This window comes from Rhagoletis pomonella, unplaced genomic scaffold (genome assembly GCF_013731165.1).
Source record: "Rhagoletis pomonella isolate Grant_MI unplaced genomic scaffold, Rhpom_1.0 Rhpom_scaffold_00005, whole genome shotgun sequence".
Taxonomy (NCBI): domain Eukaryota; kingdom Metazoa; phylum Arthropoda; class Insecta; order Diptera; family Tephritidae; genus Rhagoletis; species Rhagoletis pomonella.
In genome coordinates, this window is record NW_023458559.1 from 38,160,926 (window position 1) to 38,178,754 (window position 17,829).

The 17,829-nt window shown below is 38.2% G+C and overlaps 1 protein-coding gene across 2 annotated transcripts in view; it reads right to left on the reverse strand.

The window, feature by feature from the left end:
• Positions 1 to 127: 127 nt before the first annotated feature.
• Positions 128 to 17,829, reverse strand: part of LOC118738902 (serine/threonine-protein kinase BRSK1-like) — a 43,732-nt gene continuing 26,030 nt past the window's right edge. The window contains exons 5-14 of one of the 2 annotated variants that reach the window (XM_036469948.1): positions 9,574 to 9,789; positions 8,782 to 8,981; positions 5,368 to 5,592; positions 4,269 to 4,918; positions 3,000 to 3,158; positions 2,769 to 2,935; positions 2,575 to 2,679; positions 2,419 to 2,494; positions 375 to 544; positions 128 to 302 (exon numbers count right to left, since the gene is read on the reverse strand). In XM_036469948.1, the coding sequence (XP_036325841.1) occupies positions 165 to 302; positions 375 to 544; positions 2,419 to 2,494; positions 2,575 to 2,679; positions 2,769 to 2,935; positions 3,000 to 3,158; positions 4,269 to 4,918; positions 5,368 to 5,592; positions 8,782 to 8,981; positions 9,574 to 9,789 (2,106 nt within the window). In that variant the 3' untranslated portion in view covers positions 128 to 164. Of the gene's footprint in view, positions 306 to 374; positions 545 to 2,418; positions 2,495 to 2,574; positions 2,680 to 2,768; positions 2,936 to 2,999; positions 3,159 to 4,268; positions 4,919 to 5,367; positions 5,593 to 8,781; positions 8,982 to 9,573; positions 9,790 to 17,829 lie in introns of both variants that reach the window. The other variant, XM_036469947.1, reaches the window with a different exon arrangement.

Here is a 17,829-nt window from a genome sequence, read left to right on the forward strand (position 1 = left end):
GGAACTGTAAAGAGTGGAGAGTAAGTAAAGTTTTAAATTTTAAAATAAATTTTTGGAAAAATAAAAATTAAAATTTAATCGGCCAACCCAAAGAGAGAGCTCTCTATTCAATTTTAAATCTCTCCCAAGGCTGCCAGTACATACTATATCACAATTGGTCCCACTTACTTAGAGCGCACTGCTATTGGACTACCGGGTGCAATATCCGCCGGTGGTGCATTATTATTATTTGTAGTTGATGCCCGTCGACCATTGCCCGATTTGAAAACAAATATCGAGTCGTTTTCAATTTCATTCTCAATCTGCTAAAGAAAAAAATAAATAAATAAAAATATCTACTGTTCCAACAAAAATTCTGTATTTTGGCCACTTACTTGACGTTTATAGGACAAACGTTCGCTGGAGACCGAACCACATGACGAACTTTCCGACACAGCTTGCGTAACTGTAGCCACTGTGGGTGGACTACTCGGTCCAGGGAATCGTTTTGAACAAACTTGGGATTGTATGTGTTCACAGATGCGACGGAAACGACGAATATTACCTAAGAAATGGATGAAAGGTTTTTATGAGCAATTTTTTCAACTTTATGAAAATAAAAAAATACATATTCAGTTGATGAGTGATTGAAAGATATTCTGGAAAAGAGGCCTTCTAAAGACCATTGTTTAAATTTTTTTAAAGTTTTCGGCCTTCTGTGCTCGACTGAGCACTCTTTTTTGTTGTTATGTGTTATGGAATATCCTTAATATCAACGTTATCTTATTGAGCTATGCTTAGAAAGGGAACTTTTAAACGAATAATGACAGATTTCAAATTTAACTTGACTCCAGACACGCATTCACATGCCTGTTGCGAGCGAGAAATAAGCCATCTGTCTTCGAATTACGGGTGTAAGGGACCTTAGCCTCGCAAACGCAAAACCCCCACCAAGAGCGATAACTGCAATTTGGTCGACCCTCGGCCAGAAATACCGATCGCATATGACCTGGTGCTCGCTGAGTTGACATCTATCTAAGAGTGTAGCACATGTGATCTATGGCGCCCCCAGCCACTCTTTATCCCGCGATAACCTTTATTAGCAAAGTTTAGTACCTTTATTAGCAAATCCGCCAGCCACACAATTCCCCGCCTTCTTGCCGTAACCGGCAACACAAATGGCCTAACACAGAAGTATTCACCACGCAACTGAGAGAGGCGCTGATAGCCGCTTCACTATCACAATAAATGCTTAGCTCCCCGACTGTATGCGGAGATTATGCGTGCTCCGGCTGCTTAGTTAGTGTAACCTTTTCAAGTGAGTTCCACTAGACTAGGGCGCCATAAAACATAATAGGCTTGACTACGGTCTCGTATAGACAGCAGATAACTTTTGAGCGAAATGTCCTATCTCTTTCCAATAGCTTTCGACGTTTAGCCTCCACGACAACTTCCTATCAAGGATCAAGCCCAAGTACTCGACCTTGCCAGATAGCTGCAAGCGCCCCAGTAGGAGGACGAACAGCGTAAGGGATTGTATAGTTTCTAGTGAATAAGACCAGTGCTGTCTTGCTGGGATTTACGGCGAGGCTTCTTTTGGCCTCCCAGTTATAAACCATTTTAACGTGCCATTGGGTCAATTCATAGATCAGTACAACGTATTTACCTTTAACTATAAGTTCAATAACGTCTAGGTAATCAATTACGCGACAGCGGTGTTTCTCCAGCTTCTCTAGTAGGTGGTTCACTACCAAGACCACGGTGAGAGGACACCTCCCTGCGGAGTGCCTTATTCACCATTCATTGCTGGCAAGTGCTTCCTCATATGGCTATGACTGTTCTGTCACGTATCTAAATGAGACTCACTTCAACTCCAAGCTTATCCAACGACTTGGCTATTACCTCCGGCAGGACATTATTAAAAGCCCTCTCGGTATCGAGGAAGACTTCTGCCACAAAATCTTTATGTGCTCTTGATAGGCGATCTTTAGGAATCCCGTTCCTTATGTGCAGGTCAAGCAGCTACTCCAACGTTTTCAGTAGAAGCGATGAGAGACTGATTGGCCTAAAGTTTGGCCAAACTAAGACTGCACTACTTTAGCTCCTCAACACACGAATCCCTTTTTATCGAAAAACTCGTTTCCCAAGACATTATTAACATTTATCTTGGAGACTGATTGCGTCTTATCAAAGGGATCGATGCAAAAGGTATTCTAGGTTGCGGTATCCCTAATTAATTAAATAATGCTAAACCAGATTTGCCGGTTTTTCAAGGAAAGAAATTGCATACTAAGATCGATAAGGCAACAAGACTGAATCTAAACAAATAAACATTATTCATAAAGGAATGCCAACATGTTGCTTAGTAAAGTAAGACCTATAAAGTCATATTATTATCTTTTGCGGCTTTATTGCACTTTGGATTAAAATATAGTATACCTGATAACAAAGTGAATGTCAGTGCAAACAGCATATCCGAGATATCTCCTTGTTTACAAATTGCGCTTATATCCACCTGAGTCAAGAAAATGGAGTGTGAATTAAAATTGCAAAGAAACATAATTTAATTTATGTAAAATAATAACCGTCCATTACCTGAAACTTGACATGCCTTTGAAACATGACAGGCCCATTACCATTACGTTTATATTCTACACGGAAGGACGTGGGTGAAACGACGCTATGCGAAAGCTCAGCCATCTAAAAGTGAAGGTTGAAAATAGAATGAATTTTAAACAAAAAATACATAAAAAATATTCAGGCTGATAGAAGCTAATAATACTACTCACCGACAAAAAAGCGTGTATCAGATGCGCTTTAACAGTCGCTATTGGCTTGCCTTTCACCAAAATCGTGAAAGTCTCATCCTTTTCCGTTGTTATAAGATTACCAAACCAAGAACGTTTGGTCAATTCTGGCGATGATTCAGGCGTTAAATGAACCTCATCTGCGGACACTGGAATGTGAAAAAAGGAGCCGATAACAAAGAATATTCGTATTTGATAGCTGAGAACAACCACCTTGTAACTTTCTTCGATGAAATCGTGGACTACCCAGAAAACTGTTTTTGATATTCGTGAGGCGTGTCTTCCATAATTGACCACCGGGCGCATTGCATGGCGAACCGGACATCACTGGCGAGCTGTTGTTCATGAGCGGCGACGTTGAAGGATTCATGACTGGAAGATATGAAAATTTGATTAGAAACTATGGAAAAGAATGGAAACGGACTGACAAGAGAAATTGCACAAAAAAAAATTGATTTTGACTAAAAAGTATTCCGCGAAATAAAATTTTTAAGACTTCTAATAGATTTAGAGTATAAGCGCTCTCTGTTCATCATTGGTTTATATATAGCGCAATAAAGCTTTTTAAACTTGCTGTATATTTTCTATTAGTGACGAACAAATAGATGTTTACTTTGTGCGCGGTCATATAAAATCGCAATAAAACTAAAAAGGCTCTGCCAAACCTTGGAGCTTTTGCGGCGTTTGGGAGCTTTTAACCTGTGTTCGTCCATACAAAATATATAGAAATCTGAAAAGGCCCACCCGCGGGCTAGTTTCATTGGTTTTTAAATAAACGGGCACTTAAAAGCTCTCCATGGTCTTCACTTATATAAACACATATACATATATGTATATTGTAAAGCTCCCTTTGGGAATTAGTGCTCTAAGGATTCAACTCCATGTTCATGACTTTCCTCCCAATCAAGTGAAAAAGCTCTGCCAAGCCTATTGAGCTTCTGCGACTACAGTGAGCTTTTATCCTAGGTTTGTTAATACAAAATATAAATTTGGAGTCATTGTTTTGCAAAGACACGCACACGTAAAAGCTCTACTTGGTCTTCACTGATATAAACACACATGTATTCTGTAAAGCTTCCTTTAGGCATCAGTGTTCCCAGGCCTTAACTCCAAGTTCATGGCTTTCCTCCCAATAAAGTCAAAAAGCTCTACCAAGTAGGGGCTTTTATCCTATGTTCGTCAATACAAGATATATAGAAATCTTAAGAAGGCCCATACTTGGGCTACTTTCAAAGCCTATGTTTTTTAAAAGCACGCACACGTAAAAGCTCTCTACGGTCTTTACTGATATAAACATATAAATATGTATTTCTAAAGCTCCATTTTGACATCACTGTACTAAGGCTTCAACTTTAGTATTTAAAGCTCAAGGCTGCCTTTTTCAAATGTGATTTGCATATATTTACCTCCCGATATTTTAATCCACTTTCTTACCGAAATATTTTCAATTTCGTCTACATAGTTTCATCTTATCTTCCTTACCACTATTCGCCTCCGGATCGTGAAACATGCTAATCGCAATGGTTGGCCCAGAATTGGCACGATGATGCACTGTGGAACCACTGCCGCTACTGCTACCGCCGCCAACACCACTACCACCTGGACTACCTGGCACACCACCACAGCTAGCCTGCACCGCCGCTTGACGTTCACTACGTGAATCTCTACGTTCGCGCGCCTCGCGTGCTTCACGCACCGCGACGACATCACTGCTGCAACCACCTCCATTGCTGTTGACACTGACACCACCACCACCACCACCACCTCGGTCACCTCTGTCACCTCTATCGACACCGCTGCCAACACCACCGCCACCACTTCCACTGCCAACACCAATGATACCCTCAACGCCGGTTTGCGAGGAGTGCGAAGGTGTGCGACTTACAGACGGATGATGTTGCACCGAACCGGAACGCTCGCGACATTCACTCGAATAGGCTGTGTGACGGGACGAGTGACCGGCGGATGTGGCCGCTGGCGAGGATGGACGTGAGATAGCGTTGACTTGCTGTTGCGCCGAATTGATGGGCGAATTGCAGCGTGTGGGACTGTGATATGACGAGGAACGCACCGAGGAAACCGAAGTGGGTGAGCGACGCTGGTGATTACGCGAACTGCTGTAGGACCGGAAGCTGTGGTTGATTTTCGGTTTTGTTGTTTTTTTTTTTTTGATACGATTTGGTTTTGATTTGAATTTGCAACGAATGAACGCATGAACGCACAATGGAACGCAAACGCAATATTGATGACGTAATAGTTTAGCAGATGAGGTATGGCGATGCAGATGCACATGTGTGTATGTGTCGATGAATGTGTGCGCGCGTAAGGAAGCAGCGGCATGCAAAAAAGATTTGATAAGTTGACGAAACCGATTAGTAAGTAAATTGAGTTTATGGGGTTTTCGTAAAATTTTGAGCACAAAGTGATTGAGTTGTATATTTGCGTATAACTTATAAATATAATGAATAGCTGTTAGATCGAATAACTGTGTAAGCAGCTATGATTTCCTGTTAAGCCAGCAGCGTGTACTTGCTTGAACTCAGCTATGCATTTTATGCTACTCTAAAACTTTTCCACTTACTTGAATGCTTGCCGCCTTGGTGTCAGCGGCGAACCCTCCGATATTTGTCCATAGCTGGGTGAGTTCGTACCATTTATACGACATGTGTCGAGTCGTTTTCTGGGCGGATCTACGGCATCTAATTCACTACGTGATTTTTGAGCGATTTCGTCGTCGTCCTCCAAGGCAGGCCGCCTTCGTTTTCGATCCAAGAGTAGGAAATAAATTACCTTCTCTGTGTTGTGACTGAAGTGAAAAAAGAAAGAAAGAACAAAAAAAAATACTTTACTTCACTTGCCATACATGAAATCTTAAGGTAAATCTATTCTAACAGAGTCACAAAACTTAGCTCATCACCGCCCTACCGACAAAGAGGAGTTTCAAGCTGATCGAAAACCGGGTGACTGAACGCAAAAAAATATATAAAGATATCACAATTTTTTTTTTTAAATTTTAAGGTGCATGTTAGCGACCGGATGCAGAACGGAGTAAGCGAGATCGATACTGGGAGGTGAAGAAGTAAACGAAATGTATTTCCAGTGCACCTTTAGACCTGGTTAGGCTACCATAGATCAGTTGTTCATCAAACGCTTAGTATTAGGGAAAAGATCCGTGATTAAAGGATCGATACACTATCTATTTACATATTTGCCGTTTTAAAGCCGCCTACAATAGCCCAAAAAGGAGCTGTCTATACGCCTCCTTGTCCTGATTTTGAGCCTCTACTAAACTAAAACAAGGCTGTTAGAAATGACGTCAAGCAATACCAGTAGCAAATTAAAAAATTTCAGAGCTCCTCTTGGTAGCAGACAAGGGCACCTTTCCTGTACACAAACAACTTTTATAATTTCAAAGTTATAGAACACTTTGTCTGACTTTAAATCCAACGAAAAATCGCTGTTGCCATCAAGAAATACTGTGGACTTACTAGGAAATTGAGAAGTAAAGTCCTGCCTCGATGAACGAAAATCAAACTTTTTAATTCTCTCAACATGTTGAGCTTGATGTATGGATGACAGTGGTGGATTTTGTTGGATGTTCTAGTGAAAAATTCTACGAGAGATGTATGGCCTTTAACGTATTTGTGACGGCAGGTAACAGCGACGAGGGAATGAAGAGACTTACCACACCACCGCAATAGTGTAGAAGTTAATTTGGAAAGGCCATGCCCAACTTTGAAAGTATTCGAAACGGTACCCGCTGCTGCTGATAGATAATGGCGAAGCCTCGCTTTCAATTGGAAAGATCAGTTGGAGAGCTGCATGAATTCTCTTGGTATTTCTGATTGGCGTCAGTTAACAAGAAGTCTGGTCTAAACTGGAGAACATTGTTGCTGGCGGGGTCTTTTTAGAACAGTTAGGTCTAAAGGACACTCCGCAAGAAGATGTCTAAAGTCTACGATACAGAAGAGTCTATGTGGTAATATCGCACACCTAGATCTAAAAAGAGCTAACTCAAAATTCAGAGAGGGAAGTTTAACTGCTTGTGGATCATACAGATTCAACGCAATTAGTACAAAATCAGGTACAACAGTACTTTTTTTATTTAATTTCATGAAAAAAAATAATAATATTTCAATTATTTGGATTTAAGTCCTATGAATTGATTTATGCAAAAAAAAAAATTGCCCAAATTTTTTTTTTGAGTTGGTCGCACTATCTAAACATACTCAGACAACTAAGCTGCAACGAGTGTTAAAGCGTAGGAATCTCTCTATTAGAATTCTAAAATTGTAGCCTAACGCAAATATTTAAGTAGGGTAGTTGAGCAGCTCGCTTTTTACTAGGTGAGACATATTCATTCCAATTTTCTTTTTCTCGAAAAGGCTTTACTATCGGCCATCTGGCAAAAAAGCGAATACCTCTTGAATACATCTTGACAATTGAGGTAAGTTTGTATACTAATTGGGATTTAAAACGATCCCATAACTACGCACATCGTGTATAATAAATTTTGCCACCGATGTAGTATCGATAACAGGATACAACGCTATCGGAAGAAAAGCAGAAGGGTAACTATTTTTGCGCTACCTATAGGGTTGGAAAAGAGGCAGATTCTTTGAGAAATCCTTAGTAAAATAAATTGATTTCGCAGTAGTAATGCAGCTAGGCGATCTCCTAATTTAAGTTACTTAATTGCTCAAGAGATATATAATTTATATGAGGTATAAATAATTAGCAAAGTGTATTTTTTTAGATTTTTAAAAATTGTCGTACACATTCAAAATCGGTCTCCTTCCGCTATAAAGGGGGCCGTTTTATTTATTTTACAATACGTTCCTCAAATTCAGATATCCTTTGCAAATCACGCCATATATTTATAAAAACTTGTTGAATGACAACCTACTTAAAGCATTTGTATATTTAAGTTTTATACACAACTTTGACTCTTAAAGTGCTACGCCCATTTCTAAAATTTTCTTCGATTTAAACAAAGTTTCAGAACAAATGTTGTTAAGAAAGGAGTATTCTGCAGAAATCTTTGATAAAAACTGCGTTTCGTAAACTTTAGTCTTAAAACTTTCACGCCCATTTCTAGGGGTTGGTCGCTTTGAACAAAAATTTTTTCCGAACAAAGATTTTTGGCATCTTTCGAGGTAGATATAATCGTCCGCTAAAAATGCGATACTTTCTTCGCTTGAATATATTTATATTAAGGTGGTCCAAAAATGCATTTTAAAAAAGAAAAGTCCGAATTTTAGTGTTCTCACCCCCTAAGATTGTTGCATACCGAACAAAATATACACCTGTTTGTTTTATTTTGAAATCAAAAAATATTTAGAGGTCGCCCAAAGCGTCTAAAATTTCCCATGTGTTTTATATAGGGAAAAAACATTTTTTCATAGAAATGTTATAGAATCTTGAAAATATTTTTCGATCGAAAAACTCTGTTTCTCTTCAGACTACTTTCAATAACAAAAACCCAATTGCTTATTTTAACATTTTTTAATACTACCGGATTTTTTTTTTGGATCTCCCATTGCATTTTTTGGGTCTCTTGGGGGACCTATAAAAAATAGTTAATATTAAAAGTTGTTCAGAAAAATAATTGGGTATTATTATTTTAAGTCTGCTAAAGAGAACCCGGGTTTAACGATCGAAAAATATTGATTTTCTAGAATTCAATACAATTTCTACGAAAATTCCCCCAACCCAGTTCTACAAACTTATTGTTTACAATAGTAACTCCCCTACTAAACCAACCCAGAGACTGTTATGTCATTATTGAATTAATGCTCATCAGTGAGTTTCCCTCGGGGCACTAATAAGTACTCAATACACACACATCATGTTACCATAATCCTCTTAACAGTGTACAACAACACGAGTTAATCACCGTTTGTGGCAAATTCCCAAAAACTGAGATAGGTAATCACTACCGTCAGGGCAACCAAAACTCACAAACGCTTATATTTACACACAAAAATTTACTTACTTCGCACTCAATAGCTCTTGAATGAGTTTCTCCTTTTCCTTGAAGCACCCTAGCGAACAAATCGCATTTAAAACATCCGGATCCACCGCTGAGGCAGAGGGAATTACATGCGTTTGCACCACCTCCATCATCGGCAGCTCCAACTCCAGTTCACCTTTGCCGCCAGCTGTAACCCATGGATGGCGATTTATTTCGGACAGCTGCAGAGAAGAGAAGTGATGGGAGATAAATTTGAATTTACATTCAACAAAAAAAAGGAAAAGAGTGTGAAAAGTATGCAAAGTTCAAGAATAGGAAAGAATTAGGTATTTACAAAGATAGGAAGGGGTAGTGAGATTATTGAAGTAGCTTGAAATGTAAATGCAAATGAATGTAAATCAAATGCTCGAACTGTTTGACAAACGAGCGCAATTGGGATTTGACTGGTGACAAGGATACACATGTGTCTGTAAATACGAGTATATAAGTACATGTGTGGCTGTATATCAACCATGCGGACATGCCAGCTACCAACCAACCAACCAACTAACCAACCAACCGAGTCAATAACAACTACATACATACTCCGGCAATGCAATCAGTGCTGCTGCTGCTGCTTCGGCTGTCAACAATTGTCGCTTTTATGACTGACTGCCTGACGATTTATTGTGTTTGTTATTGTTTTGGCTTGGTTGGGGGTGTGCGAGAATTCAGTGTCAACCACCCTTGGCTGCATGCATGCCTGCAACTTTTTATTCATACATTTATGTGCGTGTAATTGTGTGCAATTTTTATTGCGCGATGATGACTCACCGTCAGTCGTCGATCCGGATTCACCTCAATCATGCCGCGCAACAGACTCTGACAGTCGGGCGGCACAAAGTGCGGTATGTGAAACACTCCTCGCTTCACTTTCTCCAACAGTTGGCGTAAGTTGTCGTCATCGAAGGGCAATGCGCCCACCAATAGCGCATACAGGATAACGCCACAGGACCAAACATCCGCTTTACGTCCATCGTATTTTTCACCCTAGAAAAAATTTGAAACGAAAAGAGAATTGTAATGCAATAAAATTGTGAATCAAAGAAAGAACGAGAAATAGGAAAGCTGTTAGTTTTATGGTGAAATCATCATTACAATATTTCTGTCAATAGGGAAATATGTACATTAGGGCGGGTCAATTTGTATGGGAGATTTTTTCGACTATGCGCGTATAGCACAAAACGATTCTACGTGTAATTGTAAGCAAATTTGCTGAAGAAAGGCGGAAAAGCAAGTACCGCTTGGTCTGCGTGGCCATCACAGGAGCTTTGCGCACCTGTCCAACGTATGTCCTGGCTAATGTAATCCGCATGAAAAATAGATCACTTGGAGGTTCTCAAGCTATTCATGGATGATCCCGCTATCAAATTCACAGATATTATCTTAACGAAATTATCCTTTGGCAACCCCCACAATCTCAAAATTCCTGAAAAGCACTGCTGCGATAATAATGGTCAAATGGCCCTAACTATGATATCCCGATGGATCGAAGATAGACTGCGACCAAGATAGCAAGAAAGTCTTCCAATGGGCACATATTCGAGGCGGAAGTCTTCGCAATCGAATCTGTGTTCGAGGATGTTTTCGTAGAAGGATAAAAGGCGCAAGAATAAATATTATGTCAGATAGTCAGGCAGCACTAAAGGCCTTAGGCTCTTTTAGAACTGTATCAAGGCTTTTGGACAGTTGTAAAACTCTTCTGAACAGCCTACAATCCCATAATAGAGTGACGTTAGGGTAGGCCCGTGGGCGTGAAGGGTTTGAAAGCAGAAATATTTTGCAGTTGGTGGAAGTCAAAGGAAATGAGACAACCAAAGAAATTCATAACTCCTTCTAGGGGGAAATCCGAATGACTCCTTCAACTTAGCCGTGAGCGTCTTGGGGCTCTTACAGTCTACCTGACAGGCCACTGCAAGTTAAGGTAATATTTGAATAAATATTTCTCTAGAGACGAACCTCAGGTTTTGTGAGTTAGTGGAGGTAACCTCAGAGCATATTCTAAGTGACTGCCCACGTACCATGAATCGTAGACTGATATACCTTGGAGATCGATTACCATCTCTATCCCAAAAATTTGGAACACGGCACCCTTTTTGTCACAAGATTAATAAGGGAGATCCTGCTCATATTAATGTTTAAGCAGAAATACCCTTGAGGGAACTGCAATTGGGGACAACTTGTATGCAAAGAAACTCTGTGTAGATACTCTTGAGTAGATAATAGGGTTGGAGAGATGTGCGCTTTCTGAATCCATGACCACGCAGATATGCTTTGACAGAAAGTTGCATGTAAAAATAATAGATCCCGAAGGCCACAATAACGCCAATATATCGAAATAAGGCTTTCTGAACACTAATTCAACATGGTTCAACGTTTGGCAATGTAAAATGTGGTAACACTGTGCTGGGTACCCGACCACTGCCGGTTGAAGGTAGCGAAGATGGCAAATAGTTCGCTCGAGAAGGATTCTTAACTGTCTTTGAAGGATTGGTCTCAATTGGCCTTCTTCGAGAGCTTTAATTACCAAGATGGTAATTTCTAAACGCATTAAGTACTAAAAAGCAGTAGATCCACGCGCTTTTTCGAAATTATAGAGGTCAAAGGCGACAGTCTTCGGTAATGTGAAACACAGCAGAAGCATAACAAATTTGTACAGGTCTATTGACCTAAAGAACGAAAGCGCGAACAAAGGAAGTATCTAAGTATCAAAGATGACAAAGGAATGAACTTCCTAGAGCTCTAAGACGCAAGAATGCGACTTCGCAGCGATACATATTTTTTTTTAGTATGTAATGCACTCTTATGAGAGCAATTCAGAGTTTACAAGCGACAGTGTTTTGCCCAATTTTTTTTTGCAAACTTAAAACAATCCACCCTAATGTTCAGCAGTGTATGAAAACATATACAAGTACATATTTATGTATACTGAGATTTCAATTACGTTTTGAAGAAAAATAAATTCTTCGCTTCACTTAAATTATTGTATTTCTAACTAAGATTTATTATTGTTTTTTTTTTGTTGTTTTTATACATGCTGACGGATATGTAAAAATAATTTCACTATTCTACGCATTACTTGCGTCCGCTATACAGAGTGGTGGGTGTACTTCTGAGTTGCAGCAAATAGTGAGTTCTTAATAGAACACAAAGGGGGCGGAGGTGGGGCGCTTCAATAGAAGAAGTGTGTTTTGATAATGAAGATGCTGCCGTAGCAGTTGCATTACTCTTTGCTACACAAAAAGAGGGTAGTTAAGATTGCAAAGTGAATACTTTAGTGCATATGATTGGGGTGAATTAAGTGAATTTTCGAAAGGAAAAAATGGCGATCTCCGTGAGCGAATGTGAGTACTACACTACATACATATTTATGTTTATGTCTTCATTTATGCACTGCGCTACTTCTTCGCACCCATTTCACTGGCCTTAAAAGACTCGTACTCAAACAAATCTTACAAGCTGTTAAAAGCTTAATGGAGTATAGAGTTCGTGCGTAGTACTTTCATGCGTGACTCATATTTCAGAGCGCACAAAGTAAACACAGTTATATCATAAACATTAGCATTGACACTAATTGTTTGCTGTACAGAGACAATTTTGTAGAGAAGGAGACGGAGTTGGTAGACGAAATAGGAAAAGAGCTAGCCAATACATGCTACGTACATTTTAATGCATAGTTGTAATTTTTTAAATAAAATTTAAACGACCCAACCTCGGCCCAATAATGCTCTGCAGCTGCCATCAAGGAAGCGGCATATCTTATAAAGAGCGTGATGCCAGTTAGGGAGGTTAGCATAGAATAGTATAGCCAGCCGGCTATCATGACCCTGAGTGCTATGTTGCTTCGCTCAAAATCGGTCGCAGAATGTCTGACCTCAATACCAACCGCGTCGGTGTATTTTCTAATCAAACTCATTTGGGTGCCGGGCCACAGTAGCATTACAAGAAACTGCGAGGCTGATGACTAGGTAAGGAAGGGCACCCTTGAAACATTACTACCCGATAGGAAGCAAGTGGAGATGTTTCTGCCCTACTGCGGCTCACTCTTGGATGGTTGGGTCTCATGCAAGTTCAGGGCATGCAAGAATACAAGATTGCGCCCATCAGAGACGATTCTTGTTGGCTAGCGGCAATTCGGCTACTGAATAATTGGTTTCCATTCGGGTATTATTGGGGAATATTCCCTTAATTACACACCAGTTGTGGACAGTTAAAATGGACATAGTTCGCGAAAATATGCTCTCGAAAAGATACTCCTCAAATTAAAACGTCGATACTGAACGGTTTAGGCATTACTATGGGTTGGAAATTGTTACCAGGTGGTTTCTGGGATGGCTAATTAGACATCTGAAGTCAGTTTTTCAAAAACTCGAAATGGCAGATCGAAAATGGCGAATTTTGAAAATCTGACATCGGATTCGTAAACAGCAACTCCCGGAAACCCACTGGAAACGAGTTTCAACCCATGACAATTCTTAAAACGTTCAGTATCAACGTCTTAATTTTAGTAATTGTTTTTTTTTAATTTGATCGCCATATTGGACTCGTCATTTTGAATTTAGAAATAATCAGCGACTCCAAAAACTCCAGAGTGCCGGGTTTCGAACAAATCCAATCATTTTTTTTTTAATTTGTCGCCATTTTGGATCCGCTATTTTGAATTTTGAAAAACTGACTTAAGATTCCTAATAAGCAATCCCAAAAACCCCCTGGGAACAAGTACCAAGCCATGGTAATGCGTAAGTCGTTCAGTATCAACGTTTCAATTTTAGAAGCCTCTTTTCAGAGCATATCTTCGGGAACTAGGCCCATTCTAACCGTCCAAGACAGGTATGTAATTAAGGGGATGTTCCCCAATAATACCCGAGTAATTATATGTAAAAACCACATTTTTAGCTGCATATTAACATGTCACGAAAAAAAAAACAATTGAGAACATTAGCCGTTTTATAAAAAACCAACCAGCGCGACCTCTAAAAAACTTTTTTTTTTCAAAATAAAATAATACGTCTCTTTTTTATCACAAATAGCAACATTTTGATGTGACGTCACAAAAATATCCCTCATCACTCCAACTCCAGGTACGCAGTCCAAAATATGGTTGCGTCCAACTTGTTTCCACATTTGACGGATATGTTAGAACTACTCTAGCCTAGGAAAAACTAGTTTGTCCTAAGATCGCGTTTGGCCGGTAACATATATACTACACGTGAGCCAATAACATTTTGCTTGGATAGTCTTCTGTTCTCTTTCCACTCCAAGTATTGTTTATAATGACTTTTGCTAAAATTTCAAAATCAGAAGTTATCAAAACAAGTTTTGTGGGACTGAGAAATATTATTTCCTAATCTTTAGTCCATTTGTAAAAGCGTGGTATATTAAAAAGTTTTAATTTTTTTTTTAATTTTATTTATTCTCTCCTTAATTCCAAAATTACAGTTTTATGTCAAATTATAGGCGAAATTTGCGTTTCAAACAAGTGATGTGTCGTCGATTCGACGAAATGTAACCATGCAGGGTAATGAGAGTTACAACGACTACTCTAAAAATTTTAAAAAGAAAGTGGAAAGGAACAATTTAAACTTCTGTGCAAAAGCAACCAGAAAGGGGGAGTAAAAGATTGGCCGCTTTGAGGAAGTTTGTGTGGAATTCTCTGCTGGGTCTTTCCACCTAATAAAAGTCTCCATTTTATGACGGGTATTGTATTAAAAATGGTGGACGCAGTGGTGTAGTGGTTAGCAGTGTATGCTACCACTCCGCAGGACCAGGGTTCAACACCGGTTCAACCCAACATCAAAAAAAAAAGAAACAAAAAAAGCTTATTTCAGCCATGGAAAACAGCTTCTCATAAAAATACAATTGCCGCTTGTCAGAAGCGGCGTAAAAGTATGTGACAACATTGAAGCGCACGCCACAAATCGGGATAGAAGCTCGGCCAAACACTAACATTATTATTATTATTATTGTATTAAAATGTTACACAAAAGGAAAGAAGACAGTGATGTAGAGTATTGTGGAAGGATTTTTCGTCATCCCATTGTCAAAGATAGAACAGAGCCTTTTCGTAAAGAAGAAAAGGGAGTCAGAATAGCGTGAGCCCAAAGAGCTTGAAATTCTGGAAGGATGGTATGCGGGGCGTAAATTCTACTCGAAAAATCCAGCAATCAAAAGGTGTCCACACGTTGCTATTTTCTGCAAATACGAAGATGAAAAACTGGTACTAGATGTCCAGAGTATACTTGAGATATGAAGCGTGCTACACGAAGAAGAACCCAGACCAATGGATAGGGTCGATGTTCATGTCACCCTCTCGAACCAGACGCGGTCAGTACTGAGAAAATACGGCTTGAAAGCAGCAAAACCCCTGGAGCCGACGGAATATCGGCTGAGCTGTTCAAAGCCGGCTTATGTCTGTATATAACAGCTGTTAAGTAGAATTTGGCCTGATGAACACATAACATTGCATCGCCGGTATCGGTGTATAAACCAGAAGCGTAAGTGCAGAGTTTTCCAGCTTAGAGAAGGAGGCAAAAGAAGTTGGTCCATCGGTGAACGAAAACAAGACAAAGTATCTCCAAAGAGAACAAGCAAAGAATAACTCTTGCCAACAGGGCAAGCGGTAGGCAAGCAGAGCCCTCGCCTTTAATAATATGGCGTAGAAACGTGGAAAAGATGGCAAGACTTTGGAAGCTTTCTAAAGAACTATTCTATATGTATGAAATTAATGGACGACTGGTACCGAAGAAGATATACTGACAACGGTACGAGTTTTGATCGACGTGGGCATAATAAATAAGCAGTCTCAACATACTTTTTCTATTACTAAATTTAATATCATAATGGAACTGCTTTAGGTTTTTGGTAATTTGATTTAAATAACAAAAATGTTCCCTCCCAATCCCCTCTAAAGTGACAAACTTTCCACGTCAATAACCCAATTCGAAATGCCATAACAAACTTACTGGTAGAGCTGATAGCATTTTTATGTACTTCTTTACACACTAACATTATTTACATATTCGTATATGTACATATATGTAAAAATAAGCTTGCGACATTACCTTGACACTATGCGCCTATAAAATCCTTTCACATACTCTATTGTTAATGTGCATGTGAATAAAACTACAAGATCATAGCAAAATGCTTAAGTAAAACATGCGATATCCTTGAGTAACTATTTGCAACCCAAAAAAGGGGGAAAAAAATAAATACCAAGTAAAGAACGGCAAAAAATTTTATGCTCGTTGCTTGTCGATAAAATGCTTAAGGCAATCTTTGTAAGTTTTAAATTTTTATTGCGCAGAGGAGCGAAAAAGGAGAAACGAGTAATTTCGATAATGTCTTTATGAATTGAATGCTTAAACTGGCATAGGCAGAGCAATTTATGTTTCAGAAATAAGAAAGTTTTTACTCATATCAAACATGTGTGGGCACCAACACCAGCACTTGAATATGTCGATTGTATAAGACTACAGCTACTAGCTTTTGCACACAGCTCCGCCCGCGGTTTGAAATTCGTTTTTAAATTTAAAAAAGGAATAAATCATGAAAGTAATATATTTTATTTAAAAACAGTGCTTATTGCCTAAAGGTTTTAGAAAATGGGCAATTAGTTGAACTTCAGTAAAAAAAAACTACTTAAATTTTATAGCAAGTCTTTATACTATATATGTACATACACAAATATTTTACAAATTATTTTTAGAGAATTCTTTGAAAAAATGTGCCTGAAGAAAAAAACTTTTTTGTTTCATATCGATATGTCATTGTTATATTTTATTTAGGATTGATTTATTTTATAACAATTTTTATTGAGCTTGAGGCCGTTTTTAAATGAAAACTATTCTGGAAAAGCAACAATAATTTTAATTTTTTTGAAAAAAATGGTAGAAGTGATAGCTATTTCGGAAATCACCACATTTCCTCATCAGACTTCTTTCAGTAGGATTTCTACGTGCCACATAAGGTGTAATTTATTTTAATCAAACTTAACATACTTAAAATATGCGAAAATCAGAAGACTTTAAATTTTTTTTAAATATTCAAAATATTTTCAAACTTAAACTATCTTAAACCTCTCTCTTGGGATACTTTTTTTATACTTATGTACTTATGTACATGTAGTTAAGAAATTAAGCCATTTCAAAATCATTTCGATTGATACCCATATTGTAATAATTCATTGAAATTATTGAAAATTTTGAATTTTGCTTTTTAAACCGTTAATTCCTATAGTTCAAGTTGAATTTAAACTTTTAAACATGTGGAGTCACTGCTGTACATATGTAGCTTAGAAATAAAGCCTTTTCAAGACTCTTCCGATTAAAACCTAGATTGTAATAACTCACTAAAATTATAATATAATTGTATTTGACTTTAGATGTCAAACAGGTGGTAACCCCCTTCAAAAACCTCAGAAAACTCTACATGCTAAAGCTGAACATTTCTAATTAAAACTAAACTAAATTGTATTTGAATTTAGATTTCAAACAGGTGATACATATTCCAATTATCAAATTTCTTTAATTCAATATAATTAATTTTCAAATAAATAATTCCCTTAATTCAAATCGAATTTGATTTTTCAAACAGGTGGCAGCCCTCCTCCATGAAAAAATATTTTCTGAGATATGATATGCGGTATGAAAGTTCCGTTTTATGGGAGGTGCCACGCCTCCTCGTATTATCGAGATTAAATCTATCCTATATTTTAAGTTGGGCTAAACGGCACCAGTGTACAAAATTAAATGGGAATCGGAAAAGTAGTTAAAGCGTGAAAGCGTAACAAATAAACAAACTCACTTTCGAATTTATAATATTAGTAAGGATTTCATTAAAATAACTGATAAAATTTAGTTACACTTTTAAATGTTTGACAAACATTTGAAAAATAATTCCAAATAAATCCTTCTCAATCATATTTTCTTTTAGCCGTCATCATTTTGTAATATTTCGACCAATTTAATGATTAAATTTAACTTAATTCTTTGATATGTGGCAACCCTTTTAAGAAATGTCTTTGAAACA